Source organism: Bactrocera neohumeralis, chromosome 4, assembly GCF_024586455.1.
Source record: "Bactrocera neohumeralis isolate Rockhampton chromosome 4, APGP_CSIRO_Bneo_wtdbg2-racon-allhic-juicebox.fasta_v2, whole genome shotgun sequence".
NCBI classification, from domain to species: domain Eukaryota; kingdom Metazoa; phylum Arthropoda; class Insecta; order Diptera; family Tephritidae; genus Bactrocera; species Bactrocera neohumeralis.
The window spans coordinates 5,305,373-5,333,133 of record NC_065921.1 but is presented as its reverse complement, the minus strand read 5'-3'; the positions used below and the strand labels follow the sequence as shown (position 1 = coordinate 5,333,133).

Genomic DNA, 27,761 nt, shown 5'->3' with positions numbered 1-27,761 from the left:
ATACATACTTACATGAAATTTGTCCCCATATTTCAAAAGTCTATAGCTTTTAGTACTTTAAAAATTGTAAAATTTTATTTGAATATACCAAATAATTTTTGAGTTACAGCCCTTTAAAGTGTTGCGGCTCATTTCAATCAACTAAAATCAAATAAAAAATATTTCCTTTAAACGCCGCCATTTCGTCAATATGTCATTTATTTTCGACAGTAGGTCATTGGACGGACAATAACTTCTAGAGTAAAACTTTTTCAAATTTTGCCCGCGGAGAAGGCCGGACTCATTGCAGTAAGACCTTTTTATCTTCTTCTTTGATTGGGTATAAGAAAAAAAATGTTCTTCCTTTAAAAAATTTACCATAAATTCTTACAGTATATATAAATATACCCATAACATTTTAAAACAATTAGTTCAAACTCTAAAAATCGCCTCTTTTAAGCTGTTATACTAGTTGAGTCTCTTATTTTAAATGAAACAGGGTTATTCGAAGCAAAACTGATTAACTACACATAGTTACAAATCATATTTTTGACTTAGCTTCAGAATTATAAAATGTATTTTCAAAACGATTTTGAATATGTAACTGCTTTGGTTGATTTTTTTTTAATTAATTTATTACCTACTTGTAGAATAAAATATAATTGAGAGATCAAATAATGCCAACTTTATAGTAAAATATTACTAATGAAATACTGTAATTTTTGTATATTTAAATGTATATATTGAATAAAAATATATTTGGGCTTAGCTCTTTGTATCTGCAATATCAGAGCAAATTAAATTGTTGCAACATGTACATACATTTTGAATATTTTCTTTATATATCAGAAAAATATCCACTACGCTGATCTTTTTTTATTCATTCTCACTTCTATAACAAAAATATAATAAATCTGCATTAAGTAAAAATCGACGTTAAACTAACCTTTCTATTATTCATCCGAATACTTTAACCGACTGACCACATGTTGCTCATACGCACCGCGCATTTCCAACAGTTTTAGCGACAGAAGAGTAGAAATATATGTCACTCATACGGCTAGTATGCCCATACTCCCGTGATTTACTGTACATTATTGAGTGAGTGTTTGTAGCTCATTTCTTTATTGTCATTCATCGATTGATTTGTGTCAACGCTGAAATTTGAATTTTCAAAATTTTTTCTTTTGCTTCATATACGAAAACTCATATATTTTTCACGCATATTTTGTGAGCAGCTTTTCTGTGTTTTGCTTGTTGCATTGCGCACAAAGCGGTTGCGAACCAATTTGTTTGATCAATGATTGTGTTGTTTGCTGTGCGAAGTGAAGGAATTTGCTGATTTTTGCTGTGAAGGAATTTTCTTTTGTGTAAACTCGATTTAGTTTCATAAATAGGCGAACTCATGGAGCCGAACAACGCGGGCGATGCATCAGCTGCAGCTGTTAACATACGGCCAAAGAATATCTATGGATTGCGCACGGATGTGGTGGGTAATATACACTTTAATCTATATCAGGAAGTCATCTATCCTGTGGAAGGTGTGTTGGCGTTCCATGACTATGTGAGCAATAAGCAGAGATTTCTCAGGTTAGCGCTTTTACAATGGCTTGTCGTGTGCAACGTAAATTGAATTTCTGTATTTTACACAGACTGCCAGAAGGCATATATCCGGAGTACATAGCGATGAGTGTGCAGCGCAAATTGTTGGCGATTATTGAAACGTGCCCCAAAGTGTAAGTTGAACAGGTGACATATTCACTTTTTGCTTTTGTAAGGAAATGTATGTGGTGCATTGAAATGAGTCATGGAAAGCTGTTGATATTTTGTTTGACTATTTGTGACTCAATTTTCTTGTTAATATTTACAATAAATGATTCACTTGTTTTTTAATAAAAGTAGTTCGTCACTAACACCTTCTATGATCCTTTACAGTGGCACCTCGATCTCCATCTATGATTTGACAACACTCAAGAAACGACGAAGCTTGCCATTTCCGAATGCCAACGCCAAAGCAGCATTTATGGCGTTCACCTGTGATGCCAAAACGATTGTGCTCCTCACCAAACCACCTGAGGAGACCTTATATATGCTAATGCTGGACAAGAGCGGCACTGTGATCGAGGCGCGACCCACGGCGAATATGGCAAGAGGCAATGTCGAATGTTTGGCTTGCAATCCGCAAGATCATTGCCTTATATCCGTAGCCGGTGACGGTGTGTTGCTCTTAATGACCAAGTCCGAGAAGGGCATAAGCATTAGCAACAACATTAAAGTCGACTTCCATACCACTTCGATCGCTTACATTGCCTCGGATTTGATATTGATCGGCACCAGTCACAATGAACTGCTACTGATAGAGAACGGCGAGATAAAACAAAGGCAGAAGGCATACGATGCCGATCTTATCGATATTATATGGGACCAAGATCTGTTGAACAAAGAGTTGGAACATAAGATAATGACCGACAAAAAGCTCACCGATCAACGTGTCTTGTGTCTGACCGCATTTCCACGAGGTTTCGCTTTTGTCATGTTCAATAAGGTGTTCGTTTTCGAGCGTGTCTCCAAATTTAAATTGGAACGAAAGACTGTGCTAACTATACCCATAGGATTCGCGCCAGAGCAAACTTATCAAATTACAAATATGGCGATTTGCTCGCGTCAAGAGACGGTCATTGTGACGACTAAGCATGCGCAGATCTATGTGGGCATCTTGATTGTGCCGGAGACATTGAAGGCCAAGCAATTGCAATTTCAGCCGCTTGGCGCATGGATCCATCTCGCTGAGATCACCAGCATGTCGGTTTGTGCCTGGAAGCCGATCATTATGACGGCGTGTGAGTAAATGAAGGAGAGTGAGTAAAAGTAGAATTGCCATCATCTTGTTTTTGTAATTGTAGCACGTGATCAGACTGTGCGCATTTGGAATTACGAAACAGAGAAGGTCGAATTGGTGCGTAAGTTTCAGGTGGACGTGAATATCGTAGAGCTGAATTCGACCGGTTTGATGGCCGCCATTGGATTCTCGGACCAGCTGCGCATCACACAAATATTCATGGACGAATTGAATGTAGGTAACTGTTGGCATAACTGAAGAGTAAATACCGAGTTCCTTTCTTTTTTTCAAGATTGTGAAAACATACAACTTTCCACGCTGCAAGGATGTCAAATACTCGAATTATGGTCATTTCATGGCCGCCGCCTATGACAATATCATCAGCATAACCTCTGTTTACAATTTAGACATTTTAAAGCAATTAAAGGTGAGCGGAAGGTATTTAGAAATATTGAAATGAGAAATGTATAAATCTTAAAATGTTTATAAGAGGGTTTATACACTGGTCTTTTGACGGGAATTTCCCAAACCACAATTTTTATTCTACTTCTTTATTTACCTTCAATATCATGAGTAATGGCAACACAATATTTATTTCAGGGACACAATGGCATAGTACTCTCTTTAGCTTGGACCGGCACGGACAAATATCTTATATCGGGTGGCGCTGAGGGCGCGATCTATCAGTGGGACGTTGAAACGGGTACACGCGTGCAGGAGATTGTGCAGAAGGGCACCGAGTACCGTTCGGTCTGCTGCACCTTCAACGAACCACTCTCCATCTATGCGGCAACAAACTTTGGCGTGCTGCGCGAGTTCCAGAATTCAGAAATCGTACGTGAGATCGTTGTACCCTCCAAGGTGCGTGCGCCACTGACAGATATGTGCCTGTCACGTTCGGATCTCATTATGTTTGTGGGCAATGAATACGGTGACTTATTCAACATACAACTGCCATTCATGGATGCTGGGGGCGCTTCTTGTACGCTCTTTCGTTTCTTCACGAGTCAAATCAACAAACTCTTCTTCTCGTATGACGGCACGCTGCTATTAGCGATCTCAAAGAATGGCACGCTGGCGATATGGGCGATGGACAATATCGACGGTAAAGTCGCCTCAATGGATGCCGATTTGCTGCGCAGTCAAGAAGTACTTATACCACGCAACATATTACATGAGAAGAACGAGCAAATCACAAACTTGGAGATACGTTTGCGACAGCAAGCCGAAGAGTTTCAATATCAGCTGAGCCAGAATGAGATCTTTGATGGCCAGCAGCTGGCCGAAGTGCATCGTAGCTATTGTCAAGCGCTCGAAGAGCTGAAGAAGAAAAACAACGAGATTGAGCAAAGACACGCCGAAGAGATGAATCAGGTTACATTCCAAATAAATGATCTACGTGACGAGCACAAAAAGCAATTGAATAACTTAGCGGATCAATATTCGGAACGCATGTTGATTGAATACCAGAAGTTTAGCAATTTGCGAGACAGTATGTTGGCGTTACGCGAGAATTATGAGAACAAATTGAAGACTTCTGCGGGCATACTGCAGGACACAGTAGAGGGATTAGAAACAGACTACAAACGGCAGTTGGACGAACGTAAAGAGTTGATACGTGGTCTTATGAAAGAGATGCAGGACAAGAAGATCGAATTCTTCGAATACTGTCGTCGAGTAGAGGAGGAGAATGATCGGAATATGGTGGAGATGCAATTGCAGTATGAAAACAAACTGAACAACGAACAGAACTCAACACAGTTGTGGCGCGGCAAATCAGGCGTTTTAGAGAAACGATATCAAACACTAAGCAATGACATTGAGAAATTGCTCGAGGAGGTAGACACATTAAAAGAAGAGCATAATAAATCACAGAAGAACATCACACGCTTAACGCGTTCTATTGACGACTTGCTTAAGGACATTTCCGATCGTGACTACGCCATTAACGCCAAGGAGAAACGCATACAAGAACTGCTGCATAAGAATCAGGAATTGGACAAATACAAGCAAGTGCTATCGCATAAAATCGCCGAACTCAAGGCGCAAATAGAACCACGCGAGTTCCAAATTAATGATAAACGGAAACACATACTCGAAATGGAAAATGAATTGGAGGGTTTGAATCAGAACAATATACAATTGGAGCTACAACTAAAAGAACTGAAGGACAAGTACCTCAGTAATGTGGAAGAGCTGAAAGTGGAGCGGCATCGATCGCGCGCTGGTAGAGAGTGTATTACCAGCATTTGTAGCGAAATCTATCACGTCGCGGCATTTGTAGATTCACCAAAGCGATTGCAGGTGAAGGTTAAAGAGTTGTTCCAGCGTCATGCAAGTGATGATGAACTTAAAAGACATATCTCATTGGATGCCGAGGTGCGTGATGAATTTCAGCGACAACGTGCACAAATCGAGCGCATATTGAAAATTCACAAAGAACGTAAGCCAACTCAAGACGAGACGAAGAAATATGAAAAGCTTTTCAAAGAAAATGTGATCCTTCTTAGTGAAGTCGAAAAATTACGCGAGGAAAATGTCCAAATGCGCAATCGGTTGAAGAAGGACATGGCAAAACAAAAAACAACAGTAAAACCGAATTCTTAACTATTTATAGTCCACTTTTGATATAAATTCTTTAGAACTGACGAAAAACGTAATTATTAAAAAAAAAAAAAAAAAAAAAAAAAACAATATTTTGCAAATTCCTGGTGTTGATAATTCCTACTTACATTCATGAAATTAAAACGCATTGTTTTGTTTAGAAACTTTTATTTGTGTATTCCTATTATTAATCACTTATGCTTATTACAAAGGAGGGGCAGACTTCAAGCGACATCTGTCAAATATTAAAATACACACGTTCTTATGAACTCAGTTATATGGTCGTGCAGCTGACTGAATAACTGTGTCCTTAAGAGCGTATGTATTTTAAAAACCAACAAAAAAAAATTTTTTTGTAATTTTCCCTTGACAAATAACGGTATATAGAACTTTATACTTCCGAGAGCACAGTTTAAGACATGCGTTCCGTTCGTGTATAACAGATTGCAGCAACCATGATCTATTGTGAACGGCATATAAACAGTAATTAATGCAACAGCTGTTTTCAGTTTCTGTTATTATTTTATTCCACCATTTGCACATACAAAATATATACGTTTTTTTTTAGCCGAGCAGACAAATTCGTGCAAATATAAGTCGAAAATGTTACCCGGTGTTGGAATTTTCGGTACTGGTGCTATAACAAAGGTTCTGGTACCACTGCTTCGCGAAAAAGGTTTCGATATAAAGGCGATATGGGGACCTTTAAAAGAGGCCGAATCGGTAGCCCAGTCGCAAAAGATTTCGTTTTTTACCAACAAAATCGATGATGTGCTTCTTCGTAAAGACGTTGACTTGGTGTTTATTGTATGTCAACCTTTTCAGCATGCAGAGATATCCAAAAAAGCTTTAGGTATTGGAAAACATGTTGTCTGCGACCGACCTATGGGGCTACATCAAGCGGACGCTTTGAAAATGGTACATGCATCACAGTACTATCCTCGGCTTATAACATTGGTTAACTACTCACTACGTTTTCTTCCTGCATTTACACATATGAAACGATGTCTGCAAGAAGGACTTATCGGCCCTATAAATCAAATTTCTTTGGTGGATATACGCGTACAATTGGGTACACTATTTCCGGAGAAATTTGACTGGATGTGTGATGCAGCAATGGGTGGTGGAGCTTTAAATTTGGTAGGCAGTCATGTTATTGATCTGGTAAGCTATCTTTTGCCACAACATGCTGTGCGGGTACATGGGGTCGTGCGTTCATACACGAAAACAACAGCGGCTGTTAATGGCATACGACAAATTTCAGCCCCAGATTTCTGTACTTTCCAAATGGAATTGGCTGGCGGAGGTGCACTAGTCACTGCCTCCTTGTACAGTCATACGGTACCCGCAAAATCATTCTCTCAAGAGGTATTGATTTGTGGCAGCAAAGGTCATTTAGTGGTGCGTGGTGGAGATTTATTTGTATTTAAACATAAAGCAGAAGCACATCAAATGAAGGAAGAAGCAATATATGTTGACGTTCAAGACTTGCACTTTGCTACCTCTGAATCCTTGTTACCACGTCCATATATAAAAGGTTTATGTAAAATGGTTGGAGCACTAAAGGAAGCTTTCGCCAACAAAGATGCATCATGGGTAAAGGAACCTGTCCAAGCCGCTGCAACATTTGAAGATGGACTATATGTACAAGCAGTGCTGGATGCCATCCGTAAATCAAGCGAAACAAAATCATGGCAACGCGTTAGAATTACGCCAGAGACGCCTTCGAACCATGAACAGATTATGACCTTTGCCCGCATGTCAACCATGTAGAATCTTATGAAATTTTTAACGGATTGCGTATAATCTCTATTTTTACCTGTCGAGCAAATACAATCCAAGATACCTACGAACATTTAATTTACTTGACTACAGAATGACTAATTATTAATATATAATACACTTGTAATGGACATATAATACATGTAACTAGATGTCGAAAGCCTTCTGTATCTTAAATCATAACTTACTTTACTACCACTAAAAAGTATTTAACTGTATTTTTCGTATTTTAATTTATTTATAAAATTTGTTTATGTATATTTACTAAGTGACTTAGTATTAGCTGGAAGAATATAATCAAACAAAAAACAAATGCAGAAATTCTGAATCTTAAATGAAAATCACATCATACAATTACAGTAACTATATTACTTACTCTTTTTTAAAACGTGTTCAATAAAATATTTGTATCTTTCGTATTATAAATTTATTTATAAAACCTTTTATGCATATATATTTAAACTAAGTGACTTAGTATTAATTTAAACAATAAAAGCAAACAAAAACGATTGTAGACGGTGTTGCCGAATCTAATTGAATACGAAAGTGTAAAGAGATAGGTATTTACATATGTACATTTATGCTTCCACAAGCACTTTTTTATTCTGTTCTGATAGGTTCTTGCGCTTCTTTTTTGGCGCATCAGCATCAATTTCAGCAGTGAGAGTAGCATCTTCCACCGGCGCATTGGCTTCAGGTAAGTCTTCAGCTGGAACCTCAGGTAACAAACTAGTAGCCTCTTCCGCAGCTAATGCGTCTAATTCAGCTAATACATTTTCTTCGTCTTCTTGGCTGAGAGCTCCTGATAATATGGCATCTATTTCTTGTTGCTTTTCCACTCCTTCCCTTGTTTCGTCCATGATCTTTTCTATCTCATTAATATCCATTAAATCATGTACTTTCTTAAGGGCTGCATTACCCTGCTTTAAGCCTTCTATCACTTGCAATTCTACCTGAGCAAACTCCAAATCAGCAGTCAGTTTTTCCAAGTTTTCTAATTGCTTATCCGCATTGTTAAGTTGTGTTTCTTGGAACTTTTTCTTCCTAAGTAGTAATTTAGCCCGGCTAAAAAATTCAAATTTCATTAATAATAAACTCGTGAGATATCCTATTTGCACTTACTCCCGTCGTCCTGTTTGAAGACATTTTCTGGCTAGCTCCCTATCTTTTTCAAGCTGTAATTCAATACGTTTTTGATACTGTTTCAGCTTATCTCGTTGTTGTTTCAATCGCTAAAACAGGGAACAAAGAAAAATTATTCGATAGAGGTGGGGAATTGGCTAAACCTTTCGGGAAGACGCAAATTACCAGCACAGCCTTGTCGTGTTCAGTAACACGGCTTTGCTTTTTACTTTTTGTGAACAGTGCACCCATCGGCAGTCAATTTGTTCTTTCCTAATTAAGTATATGAATTCTAAAAAAATATTTTAATACAAATGGCAAAACAAATAAACGTCTGCTTCTTACACTTAACCATTCACAATACGGTTGTATAAGAATGCCAGATGTAAAAATATAGTCGAAAAGCTCTATATTTTAAAAAACCTAATTGAATAATGTAAAATAAATACAAATCACAAAAAACTGAGAAAATTAACATTAAAAAAATTAATGTACGCTTTCAATAATATAACCATATTATTTTAGAATATATTTCATTTAAAGAACTAAAATAATATTGGAATAGTGGATATTTGCAAACTAGGTCATTCGCAATGAAATGGTGTCCCCGAAAGAAAATTTTTGTATGTTAACAAGATTATTGTGCTATACATATTGACAAATGGGTTCAATATTCTGTTATCAGTATCAAAAATATTTAGCGTGAATTTAACGTGGGAGAAGTACTGACCCATAACATTCATAATAGATAATAAATAATAAAAGAACCGGCTGTTAAAACTGCACTGACAAAGTGCTTATCAAGTTTTCGTTATGTTGTTAAAAGCTTACCACAGTAATTTACTTTGCGGTTACTTCCCAATGTTGTTGAGATGTTCGCGAATTTCTTTTAACCAATCGCAGAGAAGTGCTCTTAGATACTACAGCTCAATGGTACATTGTTGTAGTTGTTATTGTTTGTTTATTTTGATATTGTAATCTTTGTTATATCGACAGGAGTCATCACGGGTCAAGGTACAAGTAAGACAAGGTGTTGTTGTTGGTCGCGAAGGTCGTTTACCAAATGGTGAGCCATACCACAGCTTTCTGGGTGTACCGTATGCAGTACCACCACTCGGTGAACTACGGTTTAGGGTAATCATAACGTGAAGTATAATGTTCTTGCACGCAACCCATATCTTGCCCAAATCTATTGCAGTCTCCCGTCCCACTGGAATCTTTTGATACACCTATTTTAGATTGTACACGAGAGAAATCGCCTTGTCACCAAAAAGAACCTATGACAGAAAATATATTAGGTTCAGAGGACTGTCTCCACCTTAATGTATATGCTCCAGCTAAACCTTCCACCACGGGTCCACTTCCAGTTATGGTATGGATACATGGTGGAGGGTTCTTATTTGGTTCTAGCAATGGGTGCGTAAGTTTTTTTTTTAACCGCAATTATATTTGGAAATAACTTTCAACGTAATTCCGGTTTTAGTACATTGCCACTAAGTTTAATATCCGAGGATGTTATTGTGGTGACATTGAATTATCGTTTGGGCGCATGGGGATTTTTGTGCCTGCCTGAGGAAGGTATTTGGGGCAATGCTGGCCTAAAGGATCAGGTACATGGTTAATGTTTTAAAATGTTATTTTTGTGTATCTTATAAACTTCCTCATGCAACTTAATTTAGCGTCTGGCTTTGCAATGGGTGCACGATAATATTTCGCAATTTAATGGCGATCCAAATAATGTAACTTTATTCGGAGAAAGTGCTGGCGCTGCATCAGTTCATTTACACACATTAGCATCCCATGCCCACAAACTATTTCACAAAGCGATCATGCAAAGTGGTTCGGCTAATATGGGTTGGGTATTTCAAATAAATCCGGCGCGAAGAGTTCGTAGATTCTGCGAATTGCTCGGTTGTAAATCACGTGATACGCGCGTTATGCTTAATTTTTTACAGTCTCATGAGAAAGTGACACCACTAGATGTGCTTAAAAACATTTTGCCTGTACTAACGTCAGATGAACGTCGCCGAGGTTTGCCTTTTACCTTCCATCCAGTGGTTGAAGATTCCAGTAGTACAGACACTTTTATTGACACGCCGGTTTTAGAACTATTACAATGTAAAGACACACGTGTCATGCCAATGATAATGGGCTACAACTCAGCTGAGGGTGTTCTGATGCTGATAAATGCTGTGCGCAAAATCGAAGAAATAAATAATGACCTTGCCCGTTTTGTGCCACGAAATGTACCACTCGCTATTGATCATGCAGAAATTCAATATGTGGCTCAAAAACTGCGCGACTTCTATTTTAACGGTCACCAAATCACTCATGAACAATTAGAATGCATGACGAATTTGTTGACAGACTATCACTTTATGGTTGACTTGCAGCTGGCTGTGGAATATCAAGCGAAATATAAAACACGCTCACCTCTCTATTTCTACCGTTATGACTACACAGGTGGTCGGGATCTTTTTAAAAGACAGTTGCAGTTGGAATTCATACCTGGCGCATGTCATGCTGACGAATTGCATTATCTTTTCCAAACACCAGGTATTGATTCAACGAAATTTGCAGAGAAGGATAGACGCAACATTAAACGTCTTAGTGTAATGTGGACTAATTTTGCCCGCCATGGTAACCCCACTCCAGCAGATAGCGATATCACAAAAGACTTGGGCTTTGTTTGGCAGCCCTTAAACAACGTAAATAGTAAGGAGAAGGCGGATTTGAGCTTGAATTGTCTGATTATTGATGCAGAATGCAGAATGGATCGTGATCCAGATAAGGATCGTATGGATTTTTGGAAGGAAATTTATCGAAGCTATCCAGCGTTGGATTACTCACGATTCAGTGCTAAGCTGTGAAATTAATGTAGATCTATGTAGGTATATAAATGATGCTGTACATTTGAAATCATTTTGTTATCAGATTATTGGATAGTTGATATTATATTGCTCATAGCTTAAAATAATTTTGATATTAATAGAAACATGTTTTCCTTTTGTATATATGTACATATGTGTGTTCCCACTTGCAATTAGGACTGGTTTATTGAATATATATTTTTTTAAATAAAAACATTGTTGGTGGAGTATAGTATTACACATGTTTGTTTTAAAGTTATTATGGATACAGAGATTTTACTCTGCTAGGTGAGATTCAACGAACATCAAATTAATTTATTTACACTTACTAACCTTATTTGGGTCAAAGGAAATATCAACCCGTTGCCAAATAACTTCGACCTGAAGTAATAATCACTTAAGTTTTCAAAAATAAATTTAAAGAAGAAATTAGTGCATACAGTTGTACTTTTAAACGATCATGTACATATACTTTCATTAAATATTTATTCATTTATTTGACTAGTCCATTCGCTTAGAGACTATTTAAAAAAACCTTTTTGCCTATAAAATACAAATCGAAACTTAATTTATTGTTTAGTGAAAATAAACGTTTTCTTATGACACAATTAAAATCGAAATTTTGCTGCCGATGTGTACAACTTATTGTAACGGACGTTTAAATATCGTCATGTGAAAAGTAATTGTAGAACAAAATTGTATACAAACTACTACTACAATTTTATTTTAATGCCATATATTTTAAATAATTATGTATATTTTTTTAAATTTAAATTTATTGTGTATCATTCTGTATTTGGCTTTGATTGATTTACTACATGTTATTTCAATTAGAATTTAATTGCAGTAATTTATTGAAAAATATTTTTGGAGTCACCGTGTTTCGAATTTGATCGAATCGAATTGGATTGTATTTATATTTTAAAGCGTATAAACCAAACGCGTACAAAAACCTATATTTTACAACATGCACATACACAAATACATATATACATACAAATGCAAATTGAAAGTTGCAAAAAATATTATTCACTAATTTCGAGTTTCATTTATCTACTATGCGTACAATTCATACATACATACATTTATACTAATAACAATTACATTTAATAATATTTGAAATTTTCGTGTTAAATTTTCAGTTATTGTTGCTAGGCTTATTACGCTACACTTTTTTTAGACAGTCCAATGCGCCATCAAGGGTCATGCTCATATTCACGTACATTTGCGTAAAGGCAAACAAAACTTATTTGAAAATATGTGGTAGAATTGCCGTGTTTCTAAAATACGTTTTTTGATGATATCGATTTTTTAAAATATGCTTAAATTACTCGCAATTTCTAATATTATAATGTATAAACGGATTTATAAACTTTTTTGATTTTCAAATCTGTTTTTGGTGTTTGGACACAGCTGTTCAAGCATACTTGTTTACATTTAAAGGTAAACAGGCATCATTTACTTAAATGACTGCATAATTTTCAAAACGTAATATTTCAACATTGGATCCTTCCCGATTCAGAAAAGTGTTTACAAGTCGATTTAGAAAAAGACTTTCGATTTATTGAGATTGCTTTTGCAGGTTTTTCGCTTCTCATCTGACAATAAAAATCTAACTGGCTTTGAACTAACTCATTTGATTAAATCAACGAACTAAAAACGTATATAAATTAATGCGCTTATATGTAGTCTTATAGAAAAATAATAATAAATAGTATTGTAAATCGAAAAGCTATAATACTCCATCTTCAACGGAGCTGTGCTCGGGTATCAAAACTAATAATTATAATTATGTTACATACAAATGCATTCGCTAACGGTCAACATCTTTAGCATGCTATTCGATACGCTTTTGAGCTAATTACTTATTACGTAAACTTAGCCTTGGAGTGTTACTCCTGCAAAGATATTGCTAAATATTATTATTTTTAATTATCTTACGATTTTGAGCTTAGAAACGCTTCAACGCAAATGTACGCTTCAAATATAGACATATAGCTCGATGGATTAATTCATACTGCTCCGAATTTTGTACCATGCCACCGCGTTGGAGACGCAGATTGCAGACAATGCCCAACACATCGACAAAAATGTCGGGAATTTTTGGCAGATCATTTATAGTTGGCAATGGCCAAGGTAACGACTCCGCTTCAGATGTTACTCCATCTAGTTCGTCGTTATCCTTATGCTCCTCATCATCACTTTGTTGTTGATGTCTATGTCTCAGTATGTAATTGATGTAGTAGAGCGTATTACGTGTGAAACTGCTCTCAGTGTCGATTACACCGTTCGGCGTTGTAATAGCGCGCTGCGCCTCTGTTACGAACCGGGTAGGTAATGCAAAGTCAACAGGGCTAAGTAGCGTTTGTGTGGTTAATTCGCCACCAGCGCCAACGCAGCTTTCCTGCTTTTTCCGAGCCTCTGCGGCCATTGTGGTTAGCGAATAGGCGAATGATTGTCGTAGCTGGCGAACAGCATTTAGTATGGCTGTCAGACATCCAGTGCGTCCGATGCCTGCGGAGCAATGTATAACTGGCAGTGGCTGCATAGCATTGAATATGTCCTGTTGATACAAGTCTACCGGTTGCGCTGCAATATGCGAAGCATGCGTTGTCTGTGGTTGGAGAACCGAAATTACGTCATCGTCCTCGTCTATTTCGAAGGAATCAAATTCCGACTCGCACTTGCCGAGGTTAAGTATGTGCAAACAAATGTCGAGCAATGTATTGATGTCGCGTGGCGAGCGGTGGTCAGGCCAATCGGGATACCAATAATGATAACAGTACAAACGATTGATTAGCAAGATTGTGTTGCGGTTGCCAGCACTAGATTCCTTAGTATTAGCGCCGATGTTGATGCAATACAAAATGACCAGCTTACGTATCGAGAAACCGTTCTTACGCACGATCCCAATGTTTTTGATAACGAAGTAATTGCCACGCGTCGATGGTAGAAAGGGTTGCAGTTCCTCACTAACTTCGGCCTGATAGTATTCGATGCCGATGTGAGGTTCAGGCTCTGTACCGCCATCTGCCAAATTTAGCGGAGGTGGAGTGCTTTCGTTTGGCAACAAATATGCGTTAAAAAAATCCGCTGCCGCCGCAGTGGGTGTAACGACCTCGTGCCAACTGGTCGTTATGAATATTTCGTTTAGTTCGATGGGAAAATAAACGGCACATTTTTGTCGATTGTTTTCCGCGAAATTCGTGAGCATTATGACTTTTTGATAGTATTGTATCGTACCCGCCTTATTGTCGGTGGTTTGAAAATATCGACGAGTATTCTGGTATACCATTAGCCAGAATTCGAATATCGTGTTCGGCAAGGGCCCCTGAGTGGCCATATAACATTTCGATGTATAGTCCGGACCCTACAAGATACAAATATTTATATTATTAGAACAAGCTTAAATTAAACTAACTAACCTTTATGTAATTTGCGTTGATATAGGGAACTTCGTCGGATATGTGTAGTTGCCGTGATATGTGCTCGGCTAAGTCTGCATGTTCTTCTCGAATATCTTCCGCCAATTCAGCCAGCTGTTTCCCCTCTTTCTCCAGCAACACGCGCGAGTTTTCATTTGGTAAAATTGTTTTGTAGCGATTCTTGGCCTGTGAGCCGAATACCATCGGCTTCTCTTGGTGATTCAATGGAAGATCCCAAAATTCCTTATGCAAGTCGCAGAAGATTCGCTTTTGCTCATCATCGTCTGGTCGTACCGTTGTGAGCACCGATTGCACAGCTGCTAAATAGCGCTCAGCTACTTCGCAGTCTTCGGAAGTAGTAACTCTGGTGCCCGGCGGTGTTTCAGCCTCTTTATTGGCACGCACACTTAGCATTGGCACTGCTTGTTCCGCTAATCCTTTGTTATGCGACGCATAGGTGTTGTCGAAAATGTAATTCAGTTTAATTAAATCAAGCTGATTAAGGGCATTGGAAGCATTTTGTAGCATCTGTATATTGGCTAAGTAGATTTTGAACTCTTCACTGGTACTCTGCGGAGACAATGGACGCGTCATAATATTTCGTACACCAGTGCAAGAACACACCGTGCTATCCTGAAAATTGAAGCTATCACGGCGCACTTCCCCCAACTGTTGCTGACTGCCAGTACCAGCGCCAGCGCCACCGTTAACTGCACAGTCCAACAACATACTGGCGCTTGGCTTCAGATCTGATACGGAACCAAAACAAACTTGCTTAGCGTTTCGTCGGTGAGCTTGATTCAAATCTGCAAAGGGCGTGGAGCCTCGATTCAGACTTTCGCTACTGAAAAATCTCCTATGCGGTGTGGGTGGTGCACAGCAGGATGACTTCGAATGCAATGCACTCATATCGGATTCTTCGACACAAGTGTCACCCAAAAAGAGGCTACTGCTGGCGTGTACTTGTCTCTCGGTGCCAATTCCGCCAAATGAACTGCCCATATTAAGTGTGAGGCTCTGATTGGAGCCACGTCTTTCCAAAAGCCCACGCTTTGTCGTAGCATTACTCGTGGTGTTCTGAGTTTGTGTGATAAACGAAGAAGTGCGTGTAACCTTATTTAGCGAATGTTGGCTGGCGTAGGAATTGAGATTTCCGCATGAGGCTGCTGTTAGACTTGTTAGCGTAAGACTTTGATTAGAACCACGTCGTCGGAAAAGGCTCTGTTTGGCACCTTGTGTTGGAGTAGCGTGAGCATGTGGCTGTGTTATAATGGGCGCACCACTTAAATCTATATTGCAACTTGATTTCGAATTTAAGTTTATTGTGGAATTACTGACGGCGGGACCAAGACTATAGTTAGAGACACTTAAGCCGCTGCGACAATTACCAAGTAAGTTACTGCACGAACCGTGCAGATTTAGTGTTAGGCTGTGATTGGAGCCGCGACGCTGTAGCAAATTCGTGGAAGAAGCTGATGATATCGGTTTAGGTCGCATCGTAGCACTGGGCAGCTCCATAGACTTTTGTTTATGCGGTTGATGCGCACTAGATGCATTCGTCGTTGTAGAAAATTCGACCAGTGTTAGGAATTCAGGAAGAGTTTTTAAATTCGTATTTGATGCGTGTAGCATGGCGTTATGCTTATGGATCCCACGATGTGGTGTAAGAGCCAGCGTTGCCGTTCCAGGCGCGTAAGGCGCTGTCAACAGAGTGTTGTTATTGCCCGTTCTTCCTCCATTGTCGGTACCTTCCGGCAGAACGACCACTGTGTCGGCATCGACTTGCGGGTGTTCTGACAACTCAGATTCTCCTCCAATACTAGCATAAGCGTCCGCAGAGTTTCGGTTACGATGATAGACCGCCAACCATTCGGTAGATGCATTGCTACTCGCGCTACTACCGCCTGGTAAACGGCGACGCGGTGTCCGAGGAAAACTACTTCCACTCAGTGGTGTTTTTAATGAAGATGTAGTACTACTCGGACATAGGGATTGGGTTTGAAGATGTGCATGTGTTGTAAGCATACCATCGCCTAGTAGTGCCAGTTGCGAAAGTGAGGTGGAACGATTGCTTGCGGCCGCCGAGGGAATTCGCAAAGAGCGATCACCACTGATTCGCTCGAAGCGTGCGCCACTAACGCTACGCGGCATAAATTGTTGCAGCGGAAGATAGCCACGGCGAAGCGTTTGAGCGTCAATCTCATCACAACTAGCGTGGGAATTGTTTCGCCCGCCAGACGAAACTATAATTGTTAGTTCTGAATCCTTTGCTGCTGAGTCAAGTGACAGTGCTTTCTCTTTCGTGCTTTTGATTGTTGGTGTTTTCGGTTTGGATGAAGGAGAAGGAGAGGTTGGTACGATCGCGCTTGGTCCCATTATGGTACAGGGCACATCCGTAATTTTTATAGTCAAATTATTTTTATTTTTCCGATTTTTCTTACCGTCAGCTGCAGTTGAATGTATTGCACTTTGTTTGGTGGACGTTGATGTTGTCGATGGATCGTTGCGCGATTCCTGGCAATTCTTATTCAAACATGTATTTGAATTGCTATTAGTGGAAACTGACTTTTGGCGTTCTTTGCTGGACCCATTGTTCCGTTGTCTGCTGTTTCGCGTTTGTTGATTGTCACACACACAAGGGGAGGTATCCTCAGTTGGTGGATCAGGACCGGATTGATCATGTACCACTTGATCAATCTCTGGAAATTTAAAGTAGTTGCCATTTTTATATCCCGCCGAACTAATCACGCCAAGCGGAGAACCTGTTAAATTCAAATTATTTAACGAAGCCAACAATTTGGGGGAACAGGGCAGCCGAGTGCTACTGCTGCTTCCGCCAGCATCGAGTATCTTTGGTGAAACAGCATCAGCTTCCAAAAGCGCTATAGGAGAACTATTGCCACTATTTGAACGTAAATGTGGATCTCTCCTTTCAGTCATAGCCATTCCTGATCTATACAAAGGTTTAGCATTCTCTTTATCCGCCATTGCGGACACACATTCCGTGCTGCTATCCATTGAAGCGGAGACCGCATTTTTTATTAAAAGCTGCTGTGGTGAACACGATCTTCTTTCATATAGTGAGAATCGTCTTAATTTCCGCGACACAACCGGCGATGTACTGCTGGATAACTGTTGCCTGGCTCCTGCTAAAGAACGTGACGTAGCGACATGAGTCGGTGTAGGAGTTTTTCTTTGTAAAACAATTTCCGTTTGTTCGGCCGCAGGTGGCGACGAACAATGCAACTCAACTATGTCTTCCATGTGTTCCAATTTTGTGGGCGACGGAAACTCGAAGGTACCATGGATAAATTCCAAAGGCGTGTAATAGGGCGTGCTTTTATTGCTACTAATATCATCATTATCCGTTGACGCATCGGCTATAGGCGGTGTATATTCAAAAAAGGATCCACGTGGCTCTGAGTGAACTGGCGTCGCGCAATTACTATTACTATTCATTTTTACAGTAGAAACAGAAGCTCCATGTTGATGCTTATGTTGCTGCTGCAACGTTGTTGTTGGTTGATTGTTGTTTTTACAATTCTCCATATTACAAGTTACAGTATAATAAAATGTGATGTTACGCTTTATTACTACTCATTAGCGACGACTTCTAAAAGCTTTGCCACTGTAGTTGTTCGAATATCAAACAGGTCAGAACTTATAGCTGTAAGAAAATTAGAAAATTTTAGAAAATATAAACAATTAGGCGGAGAAAAATTAGGTAGAGCTCTAGCATTTACGAATACCCATCTTTTTAATATCAATATCCCTTCTTACTCTTTAATTAAATAATTAGCATTTCAAACATTAGCTTTCGAAAATAAAATAAAGCAAATACTCAAGGCTAAAAACACACCTTCGGAAAACTAAATAAACAGACACTATTAGACAGCATTTACATACCTAGAACCTGTGGCAGATTTATTAACAAAACGTAAAAAAATGTTTGTTAACATTAAAAAAATGTTGTTTTGATTTAGATCATCTCTGGGGATTTAAATTGTTTCCCAATGAGGAAAATATTTTTTGTATCCCAGCATGTACACTCTCATCAACAAAATGAGTCGCTTTCAGTGTTTATATTGTTTGAATGAAATTGTTACGGTCCCTGTATCTGAGTCTGGATATTGATGGACCAACATTACATTTGTATCAATTAAAAATGTTTTTCATTCAAACGGCAATAACATATTTTTGATGTTCAATTCGGAATGCTGGGGTGTATGCTTTGAAGCTAAACACGCAAATAATACAATAGCAAGCTTATAGTAACAATTTGTTACGTATTTTATGGATATTGTTCTTTTTATATAAATATTAGCCTAGTTACCTTCAAAGCGGAACGGTAGTGGAGACATAAAAGCTAATGACCAGCACACAGCATCTTGTGCAGTGTACCGGAAGGACTTTCACCAACCACAAATAACCATCACATATGTGTTCATATATGTACATGTACCTATTCTATTATTATTTATTTCTATTTTTACATAAGGGTGGGGGAAATAGGCACGTTATTGCTCCATACAGTTTACAACTTCTTTTTCGTTCAGATTTTATTTCTATTTTCGCATTTTCTATTTCTGTTTAGGTATATATTTTTTGTGTTGCTTTCTACGATTTACATTTGAACTTAGCCACATCTGCACTTGCAAACTGCCTATCGATTGTTTTGCATGCCATAAATTGAAAACATATATCTATATTTACTATTTAATACCCATTATTTGATTTACTCCAGGCGCTTCATAAGCAGGACAACTGGTTTCCATGTTGAAGTTAATGGAAAACACATTTGGAGATCTTAGAGTGTTGTACTTTTCCAATTGTAGATCTCCTCACATTTCCTCTATGTTTATATTGATTTGTTTATTACAAGTGCCAATAATGGTTGTCGAGTGCATATATTTGTTGCATAAATTAACACCAGAAAAAATTGATTGAGTAGTCTGAATTTATAAAACTTTTCTTATTTTTGAATGGCGTACTGAAAAACAGCAGGAGCGAAAAATCACTAATATACACAATAGTGAACTAAATTTCGGGTGCACAGAGTATCTAGATACAAATTGCAGAGTTGCCAAGTTTGTCTTGTAATTGTATCTATAACTTGACAGTTCTGCTATAGTAAGGTACCCAGTTATTTGGCTGATTAACTGAATCAACACGGATTACAATTGAGAAATAGATGAACACAAAAGTGTGATAAATGAAGAAAAATTAGTTTACGAGTTATAAATGAATAAAGTTTTTTTGGATCGAAGTTTTTTTAATGTTTTTTATATTACATATATCTAGTTAGCGATCGTTAGTAGTTTCGCATTGAAATATGAATCCATTTTTTAAGTGTATTTGCATACTATTTTTTGGATTCTGGAGCTGCAACCCTGTTCATTATCTGCAGATACAAGTGCATTTTTTGTTTAATATCACAGATTTAGAAATAAATTTGCTACGCGAATTAGACAAGTGAAATTAAATCTTTTTAAAATTTAAGGGTATGTAGTCGGCAATAACAATTCCTATTATATGCAAACATATATTAACAAAGATGAACCAATTCCGTCGTTTATAAAGTGAAAGCTGCACTGGGGGAGTTAGGAAATTGAATAGAGACCTTTGTAATGTTTGATAATTTGCACAGCTGAGTGTATTGGAAAATTTGTAAATAATAGAAAAACTGTGAAAAGATGATTCATCAACAGAAAGGAATCACGCAGCAATAATAGAAAGGCCTTTGGAATAAACGGATTATCTCCTACTGTCTAAATTGTACCCCAGTCAATATGATTTTGTTTGCGTATGTAGATACGAATTAACTGGACGCAAACGACATTAGAATCGTTTTTGAAAAGGTGCTGTAGGTGTTTATGCCTACATGGAAGCGGTACTGGCTGCTGGACCGGTTGATGGGTTTATAGCCCCCTTAGTAAAATGTGAAGCGGTTTGAAATTTTTTATTTTGTACATATAAATTTGTGTGTAAATAGCAAAAATCGTTAACATCTGTTATAACTTTGAAAAGTATAAATTAAGAATTTTGGCAAATATTTTAAGTTTTAGAAATACTGCAACGTCTTTCAAATATCACAAGCGGGTGTAATTCTGAAATCATAAGGGCCGTTATGTTCCTCTGTGATACCCTATGTGTTAATTTAAGGCTATTTCGATTCATTCTCTCAACACATGTTTTATTAATCGCTAAAAGATTTTTGACGATGATTGGTTATTCCATAGGTTAGATGGCAACAACGAACTTAACATTGAAATGGATCTAGTGGATATAGACCAAGTTTTAGACAATTTGGAATTGCGAGAGGCGGCAGATGAACACAATAGATCTATATCCGTAGGGAATACGACGACAGCACAAAATGCTGCCGAATCGACTAACTATCCGTCTAAAGGGGATAATGGAAGTGCTGGGGTTAGTTTAAACAACTCTACTCACAAAAGTGGATTTGTAGGTGTCTCCCAGGTATTCAACAGCTTAGATGACTATCAAAAAAATGTAGAATCGCTGGAGACTGCACCCGTACAGAGGTATGATGAAGAGTGTCGTCTGATATCGGACGTAGCGAAACAGGACTTGGAGACGATTTCAAATGAAAATGAGTTTGTTGATGGAGTCATTTCAGACAATTTGGCAACGAATCAAATACAAGAAAACACTTTAAATAATGATATGGTTGTGAAAACAATGGATGCTCGAAGTGATAGTAGCATAGAATTGGCTCATAACAAATTGTACGAAGATGATGCAGAAGATGAAGAAGAGGCAAGTGACGACTTGCACAAATTTACTGAAGATAACAGACATATTCGTAGAATTGGTTATGAAGAGAACGAAGTTGGTGGTAACAGCCCACTTTCATCAGACTCCTTGACAACTTCATCGTCATCGACATTCTCGTCAGGTCCATCTCCTGGTATTATTTCCACCACTGATGAGCACTCAGCACCGCTAACTCCTGATGATGAGTGCGCAAGTGATGATCGAGATGCTTTATTGCCTGTACATACAATCGGAACTGAACCAGACGATGAGGAGGCAGGTATAATGACAGACGAAGAGATAGTGGATGATGGAAAGGAGAGCGACTTGATGAGTGCACCGCAAGCTGAAAGTACCGGTGGAATAGAAGATATAGCGGTAGGGTTGTCATCCATATCATTGGCAACCGGAAATTCTCAACTTAATTTACCTACGGCCTCTTCGGTTTTGCAAAACGTATTGGAGGATTTGTCGGAGACTACGAGTAACTCGCTATTAAGCCAGCAAAGAAAAGAAACTGGAGAAATTCAAAATTCGGAAGTGAGTTGAGCAACTTTATTTTTATTTTAAAAATCTCATTATTTTTGTTATCAATAATAAAAACATTTATTTAATATACACATACTTTTCTCAATTATAGTCTGCACCACTTGGAACCGATGATTTTAAAAATGTGGAAACTTCTGGTGAAGCAGCTGATGAGAATATTACAGGCAAAAATCTCGAGTGTGATGTTCCGCCACATAAACCGCTACCCATAAAAGTTCTCCAGCAACCTATAACATTTGGTTCAACCATGGACGAAATCTCTGATGCAGAACTGGATAGCATGTTACAAGAGATGGACATCGATGATGTTAGCGAGGCTGACGTTCTGCCAAAACTCAATGTTTCAACAAATCACAACTCTCCTCCACAGCCACAGCCAACAGCTATAATTGCAAAAGAGGATGAAAATATTGTTGCATTTACGCCACCAAAGTCAACAACGAAAAATGAGGAAACAGGTCCTGATTCTGAAGTCAACGTTGCTAGTGAAGCTTGCTTAGCAGGAAATAATGGCGCTGAAATGGCAGAGGGATGTGTTAGTAGTGATCATGTTAATGCGGATAGTTTTTCACAAGCATCAACTGTTGAGTTTTCTGAATTACGTGCGCATTCCATAGCTGCAACGCATGTTGACACGAATATGATGCCATTATCTAATTCCGTTGCATCTTCGTATACAGGTTCCGAGTGTTCCTTAGAGGGAGGCGTCATTGAGGGCGAACGAATCAGCGACGAAGAAGTTACAACAGGCACGGTCGATTATTTGGTTAAAAATTCTGCGGAAAATACAGATGATGAAAGTGGTAGTACAGATGAGGGGGCTTATGGAGAAGGTGCTGCGCAACGACCACAACGCCCAACATCACTTAATTTGCCTATGATACAGTCTAACTTATATGAAAATGCGGGGCAAACGCCACCAGGAACACAAACATTGCAAAATTCAACGATGCACATGGAGAATACCAATTCACATGCGCCAAATGCAAGTGATACGAATTCAACTCCAATAGGTTCACCAGAAGATGAAATCGGCGCCATTAACGAAGTGGCTGAAGCCACAGGCTATAGTGATCCATACGCGAATCTAGGCAAAGTGCCTCCAATTTGGGTGCCAGACAATATGGCTACAGGTTGCATGCAGTGCCACGCTAAATTCACCATGATTAAACGACGCCACCATTGTCGTGCTTGCGGCAAAGTACTTTGCTCAGTTTGCTGCAGTCAAAAATTTAAGTTGGAGTTTCTCAGCAGCACCGCCGAATCACGTGTGTGCTTACAATGTTTTCTTATACTTACCCAAAGACAACAAGGTGGCGGCGTTGTTGGCAGTGAGGTTAATGCTGGAGTCGATAATGATGTTGCATCAGCAGCAGTTGCAAATACCAATGCAGAAGCTGATCGAACAGAAGGTCAAGTGCGTTCACCCAATCCGAATAATCCCATGGAGTACTGTTCCACCATACCGCCGTACCGGCAAGTGGATACACAGAACATACAGCCGCCATCGGTTATTGTGCCAGTGGGTGTGCTTAAAAAAGAAGGCAGTAGCTATTCTTCGAATTCATCGAACGGCGGCGGTGATGGCGGCAAAAAAGGGCGCAAACGGAAAAGCGTTATGTTTAGTGATGGAATAGCGCCCGGCAGTGACTTGGCTAGCATGGAGCATCAATGGGCAGACGCGAAACATGCGCGACGTGGTGCGCATCAGCAGGGTGATAAATCAAGGGGCAGCAGCGGTGCAGTAAATAAACCACCAACACCGGTACGCACGCAACCAAGTGCAAGTAGTAATAGTGATGCAACCACAATAGGATTAGTAGCATCACTGTTCCGTGGCTCCATACCACCAATGGCTGCGGCGGCAACAATGGCGGCAGTGCAAGACGATGATAAGGGTAAGAACGAAACGAAATATGAAATTTGAGCTTGTGCTTTCACCTTTTGCCATTTTCCATAGAATCAACGAAATCAGTAACAAATAAAACGAAAAGCGCTAATAGTAGCGGTAAGGTTGCTGATGCAGCTACAATTGCGCGACCTAAACGTTTGCCACCTTCGGGTAGCGATGAAAATGGCTGCTTCATTCCACCGGGTGACAATAACTCTTTGCCACCAGTTTATGTGCGCAAAGATGAAAGCAACTGTGATTTTGACTTCAGGGAAGTGCAGAACAACCAGGAACTTGTAGCGCGGCTCCGTAGCGAAACGCTTAGATTTGCGTTGGAAAAGAACTTCTTCGTAGATGTGAAAATATTAAATCGTAAGTAAAAATAGTTTCACATAAGCTTATTGAGCGAGAAGTGTGTGAATTATTTTTTCAATATACAGTAAAATGCTGCATGAATCGCACCGTCATCAACTTCACAACAAGCGGCATGCATCATGTTGGTAACGATGAGCTTATTATACTATTGGAACTTGAATCACAATCGACTAATACGGTGATCAATAAAGACACTACTGCGTCGCCAATACCAAAGGACATCTTTGTTCATCTATATGAGATCTATCGTGATGCTGAGTTGGGCAACCCAATCGCCGAGCTGTCTTATACTAGCCCCAGATCGAGTAATTTTCTGGGAACACGTGACTATGGTGGTTTCATTTTCATACGCGCTACATTTCAATGTTTGCAAGATGTGTTAGTGCCGGAGCAACCCTTCCTCATAGGCATACTCATACATCGCTATGAAGTGCCGTGGGCCAAAGTATTTCCACTTCGCTTAATGTTGCGACTGGGCGCGCAATATCGCTACTATCCCTGCCCGCACATCTCTATACGTAATCGCGAATCAGTTTATGCCGAAATAGCGCAGACTATAATCAATTTCCTAGCGGTGAGTAAGCTGTCTATTTATCAACTTTTTTTATGGGTGCGCAATTTTCGATTATCTATTTCAGGATTTCCGCAATTATTCATATACATTGCCTTGCATTAAGGGCATGTACATACATATGGAGGATCGACAAACGACGGTAATGATACCACGTAATCGACAGGATGACGTCATTAAAGCAATTAAAAATGCCAGCGATCATATATTAGCGTTTGGTGGAAACTTTTCAAAAACTGCGGACGGACATCTGGTGTGCATGCAAAACGTTAATGACATGGGTACCGAAATGTATGCGTATTCAACGCAAGCCATTAATATACAAGGGCAGCCGCGCAAAGGTGAGAGGAGGCAAAGTGAATGCTCGCATTGATATTTAAATATACAAGTGTATGGCTCTTAAGGTTATGTTGAATACATATTTTATTCATTTATCTAATAGTTAATTCATATACAAAATTTTGTATTTTTTTAATAGATAATTATAATAATCTATATAATTTTTTCATATATTTTTTATATAATTTTTTTAATTATTTTTTTTTGTGTAAATGTTTTTATATACAGCTTCTGTTTTCATATAATTTTTGTATGTATTTTGTTAAATAATTTTTTTTAATTTTTTTTTCTTTTTTAAATTTGTTTTTTTTTTATAAATTTGTTTTTTTTTAATTTGTTTTTATAAAATTTTTGTATCGAATTTTTTTGATCATAAAAATACGTACAAAGTTTTTTTAATAAAGATTAATTAAGCGTTTTATTTGTTATATTATATTTTTTTTTTTATTAAAAGTTACTGGCGCTAGTTTCTTCGTGTTGAACGAGTCTCTGAAAAGTACGAGCGGCCTCTCGGGCAAATGCAGCATCGTCGAAGATGGCTTGATGGTGCAAATATTACCCAGTAAAATGGAAGAAATACGAAATTCTCTACAAAATCAAAAAGATGTGGAAATAGTATGCGGTCCGGTGGACGCCGATGACCAGCAAACTGAGGTTGTGAGCATCAAATGGGTGGAGAACGACACCGATTTTAATGTTGGGTAAATTTTTAGACACTAACATAAAACAGCATAATCAAATTAATAAATGCTAATTTCCAGCGTCAAATCACCCATTGATGAAAAATCCATGGAAGGTATTTCCAGTATGCGTGTGCACGATAGTTTTAACTACGCGAATGCTAACTACGCCATACGGCTTACAGATATTTATATACTTAAAGTGAGTGTAGTGAAATTTTCCTTAAGAATTTTCAAAACTAAATATTCTTTCAACCGATTTGTAACAGTATGACGAGTGGTACACATCTGCGCAGTCTGCCTTGGCAGCCACTTCCATGGACATCACGCGGATGGCCGGACAAATTGCGCGCAGTGCATGTGTCGCATTGGTGCCCTTTCTTGATCTGCTGGTAGCCAGTGGCAGCCGGAAGTTAGCTTTGCGTGCAACCCTGCATCAAGAGAATGTAAGTTCCAAAGCTAACGAAAATTACCTCCAATACCCCTGTAATTGCTTTGCAGGTTTGCTACGAGGCTGGCACACGCGGCAGCAAGCTCCCTCCGCTTTATATGAATGCTTTGGACGACAATTTAATACCGACATTGCATGGCGAATCGTCCGGCATTGAGGATGCAATAATTTTAGAGTTAGTTTTTTACATTTTAAATTGTTAGTCTATACTACTCTAAGCGGAATATTGGATATGTGAGGCAGTATTGCAAATAGTGGACATGAGCGCATCTCTACGCTATATATTATTATAACTGATCTATAAAGTTAGCGTTAAAGCTTGAAGAAGCGTAACATGCATAAATTCGTAAATTGGGAATGTAGGCCACAAAAAAGTTGTTACTTTACTCTGACATTGGCTTAGCTATGATCAAAATAAACGAGCGGCAACTAAATTACGACAATTGGCAATATAATGGAATGTAGTTAAACAAATATTATCATTTAATCAGCGCTGAGACGTTTAGCATGTATTATGAGTTCTTTTTATCAATAAGGCTGCTTTAAAAGCTAATTTTGTTGGTATGGGGGGTCACACATACACTTGTGTGTATATTGAATATACGTAGTTAAGATGATTAGAGACCTTTTTGTGTAATTTGTTTTTTAGTGTAAAGAATAATATGTAACTAAACGAATTGTATCTTCATTTTATTGGAAACTTTAATTTCTTTACGACAAAATTTTACAAGAAATAAAGTACCTATCTTATTAGCAATTATATAAACAAACTATATTAGTATAAAAGCAAATGGGTTCTTTCATTTATTGTTTTAGGGAATTAAATAAAATAATGTTTCTTGCAATTAGAAATTATTTAACTTGATTGGCTAAGGGATTTCTGTCAAGTCCACAACTGAGATTCAAACATAAAATCAAGCCATAAAGTTGGCACAGCTTAACAATCTTTCATATACGATATTCACTTTTGCCAATTCGAACATACATATTTCTGCGAGACCAAACATTTATTAAGTGGCAGACCGATTTTTGTCCTCAACTTTTAGTACCTACTTGGTTAAGTAAGTTGGTAAAAGTGATTCTAAGTTAATAATATAATACGCTAAAATTTGACCCGGACTGAAATAACAGAATTATTATGTATTTTGATAAAAAAATTTGTATCGCTTTCAACATAAGATCGTTTTGAACCAATACAAGCATGCCAATGTTCAATCCAATTTTCCATACACTTGTTATAAGCCTCGGTTGTGTGTTTTCAGCAAAATTTGGTTTTTTGCATCGTTTGATTCTCAGATTAGAAGAATGGACTCTCCATAAATTAAGTATATTTTGGACGTATGTTCCTCTTTATTCGGATTATTGCGGGCATAGGACTTCTACATGCGTTGTATTTCTGAGGCAACCTCTATGTCTCCTAGTATTTCAAGCTTAACATAATAATTTCAGTCCCTTCTTTCTCCATTTGAGAAATACGCTCCCCTTCCCCACTTTTCAACCTTCGAAT

General features: G+C 38.3%; 6 protein-coding genes across 8 annotated transcripts; 4 read left to right on the top strand and 2 right to left on the bottom strand.

Annotated features, from left to right (window-relative positions):
- The first annotated feature begins 1,184 nt into the window (after positions 1-1,184).
- Positions 1,185-5,537, top strand: LOC126757650 (cilia- and flagella-associated protein 57). The gene is made up of 6 exons (XM_050471727.1): positions 1,185-1,569; positions 1,632-1,715; positions 1,915-2,819; positions 2,883-3,052; positions 3,111-3,245; positions 3,419-5,537. The coding sequence occupies exons 1-6, from the start codon at positions 1,385-1,387 to the stop codon at positions 5,423-5,425; spliced, it is 3,486 nt and encodes a 1,161-aa protein (XP_050327684.1). The 5' UTR covers positions 1,185-1,384; the 3' UTR covers positions 5,426-5,537.
- A 427-nt stretch (positions 5,538-5,964) lies between these two features.
- LOC126757658 (glucose-fructose oxidoreductase domain-containing protein 1) lies at positions 5,965-7,277 on the top strand. The gene has a single exon (XM_050471743.1). It carries the CDS (start codon positions 6,026-6,028, stop codon positions 7,193-7,195), a length of 1,170 nt encoding a protein of 389 aa, XP_050327700.1. The 5' UTR covers positions 5,965-6,025; the 3' UTR covers positions 7,196-7,277.
- Positions 7,278-7,616: 339 nt separating this feature from the next.
- Positions 7,617-8,677, bottom strand: LOC126757661 (charged multivesicular body protein 6-A). Its single transcript, XM_050471745.1, has 3 exons — positions 8,513-8,677; positions 8,327-8,436; positions 7,617-8,269 (listed from the first exon to the last, which is right to left on the bottom strand). The coding sequence occupies exons 1-3, from the start codon at positions 8,576-8,578 to the stop codon at positions 7,783-7,785; spliced, it is 663 nt and encodes a 220-aa protein (XP_050327702.1). The 5' UTR covers positions 8,579-8,677; the 3' UTR covers positions 7,617-7,782.
- A 293-nt stretch (positions 8,678-8,970) lies between these two features.
- Positions 8,971-11,431, top strand: LOC126757655 (esterase B1). Its single transcript, XM_050471732.1, has 5 exons — positions 8,971-9,259; positions 9,323-9,460; positions 9,525-9,742; positions 9,810-9,936; positions 10,006-11,431. Exons 1-5 carry the CDS (start codon positions 9,140-9,142, stop codon positions 11,194-11,196), a joined length of 1,794 nt encoding a protein of 597 aa, XP_050327689.1. The 5' UTR covers positions 8,971-9,139; the 3' UTR covers positions 11,197-11,431.
- Positions 11,432-11,625: 194 nt separating this feature from the next.
- LOC126757645 (uncharacterized) lies at positions 11,626-19,663 on the bottom strand. 3 transcript variants are annotated; one of them, XM_050471714.1, is made up of 3 exons: positions 19,335-19,663; positions 14,622-18,288; positions 11,626-14,566 (listed from the first exon to the last, which is right to left on the bottom strand). In XM_050471714.1, the coding sequence occupies exons 2-3, from the start codon at positions 18,168-18,170 to the stop codon at positions 13,148-13,150; spliced, it is 4,968 nt and encodes a 1,655-aa protein (XP_050327671.1). In that variant the 5' UTR covers positions 18,171-18,288; positions 19,335-19,663; the 3' UTR covers positions 11,626-13,147. The 3 variants fall into 3 exon arrangements, with proteins under 3 accessions (XP_050327671.1, XP_050327670.1, XP_050327672.1); XM_050471713.1 differs by having other exon boundaries at positions 19,345-19,663; XM_050471715.1 differs by lacking the exon at positions 19,335-19,663 and adding an exon at positions 18,955-19,007.
- A 372-nt stretch (positions 19,664-20,035) lies between these two features.
- LOC126757647 (zinc finger FYVE domain-containing protein 9) lies at positions 20,036-27,045 on the top strand. The gene is made up of 10 exons (XM_050471718.1): positions 20,036-20,122; positions 20,861-21,938; positions 22,039-23,845; positions 23,908-24,210; positions 24,279-24,787; positions 24,852-25,125; positions 25,578-25,824; positions 25,885-26,005; positions 26,073-26,249; positions 26,305-27,045. The coding sequence occupies exons 2-10, from the start codon at positions 20,892-20,894 to the stop codon at positions 26,455-26,457; spliced, it is 4,638 nt and encodes a 1,545-aa protein (XP_050327675.1). The 5' UTR covers positions 20,036-20,122; positions 20,861-20,891; the 3' UTR covers positions 26,458-27,045.
- Positions 27,046-27,761: the final 716 nt, after the last annotated feature.

Bases quoted from the DNA above. Each gene is read 5' to 3' on its own strand.
- LOC126757655 (XM_050471732.1), top strand. From the start codon at position 9,140: ATGTTGTTAAAAGCTTACCACAGTAATTTACTTTGCGGTTACTTCCCA. The intron at 9,461-9,524 runs GTAATCATAACG...AATCTATTGCAG, and splicing joins TCGGTGAACTACGGTTTAGG to TCTCCCGTCCCACTGGAATC. The intron at 9,937-10,005 runs GTACATGGTTAA...AACTTAATTTAG, and splicing joins ATGCTGGCCTAAAGGATCAG to CGTCTGGCTTTGCAATGGGT.
- LOC126757645 (XM_050471714.1), bottom strand. From the start codon at position 18,170: ATGGAGAATTGTAAAAACAACAATCAACCAACAACAACGTTGCAGCAG. The intron at 14,567-14,621 runs GTTAGTTAGTTT...TGTATCTTGTAG, and splicing joins TCAACGCAAATTACATAAAG to GGTCCGGACTATACATCGAA.
- LOC126757647 (XM_050471718.1), top strand. From the start codon at position 20,892: ATGGATCTAGTGGATATAGACCAAGTTTTAGACAATTTGGAATTGCGA. The intron at 23,846-23,907 runs GTAAGAACGAAA...CATTTTCCATAG, and splicing joins AGTGCAAGACGATGATAAGG to AATCAACGAAATCAGTAACA. The intron at 24,211-24,278 runs GTAAGTAAAAAT...TTCAATATACAG, and splicing joins AGATGTGAAAATATTAAATC to TAAAATGCTGCATGAATCGC.
- LOC126757658 (XM_050471743.1), top strand. From the start codon at position 6,026: ATGTTACCCGGTGTTGGAATTTTCGGTACTGGTGCTATAACAAAGGTT.
- LOC126757650 (XM_050471727.1), top strand. From the start codon at position 1,385: ATGGAGCCGAACAACGCGGGCGATGCATCAGCTGCAGCTGTTAACATA. The intron at 1,570-1,631 runs GTTAGCGCTTTT...TATTTTACACAG, and splicing joins AATAAGCAGAGATTTCTCAG to ACTGCCAGAAGGCATATATC. The intron at 2,820-2,882 runs GTGAGTAAATGA...TTGTAATTGTAG, and splicing joins GCCGATCATTATGACGGCGT to CACGTGATCAGACTGTGCGC.
- LOC126757661 (XM_050471745.1), bottom strand. From the start codon at position 8,578: ATGGGTGCACTGTTCACAAAAAGTAAAAAGCAAAGCCGTGTTACTGAA. The intron at 8,437-8,512 runs GTAATTTGCGTC...TCCCTGTTTTAG, and splicing joins AACACGACAAGGCTGTGCTG to CGATTGAAACAACAACGAGA. The intron at 8,270-8,326 runs GTAAGTGCAAAT...TGAATTTTTTAG, and splicing joins CTTCAAACAGGACGACGGGA to CCGGGCTAAATTACTACTTA.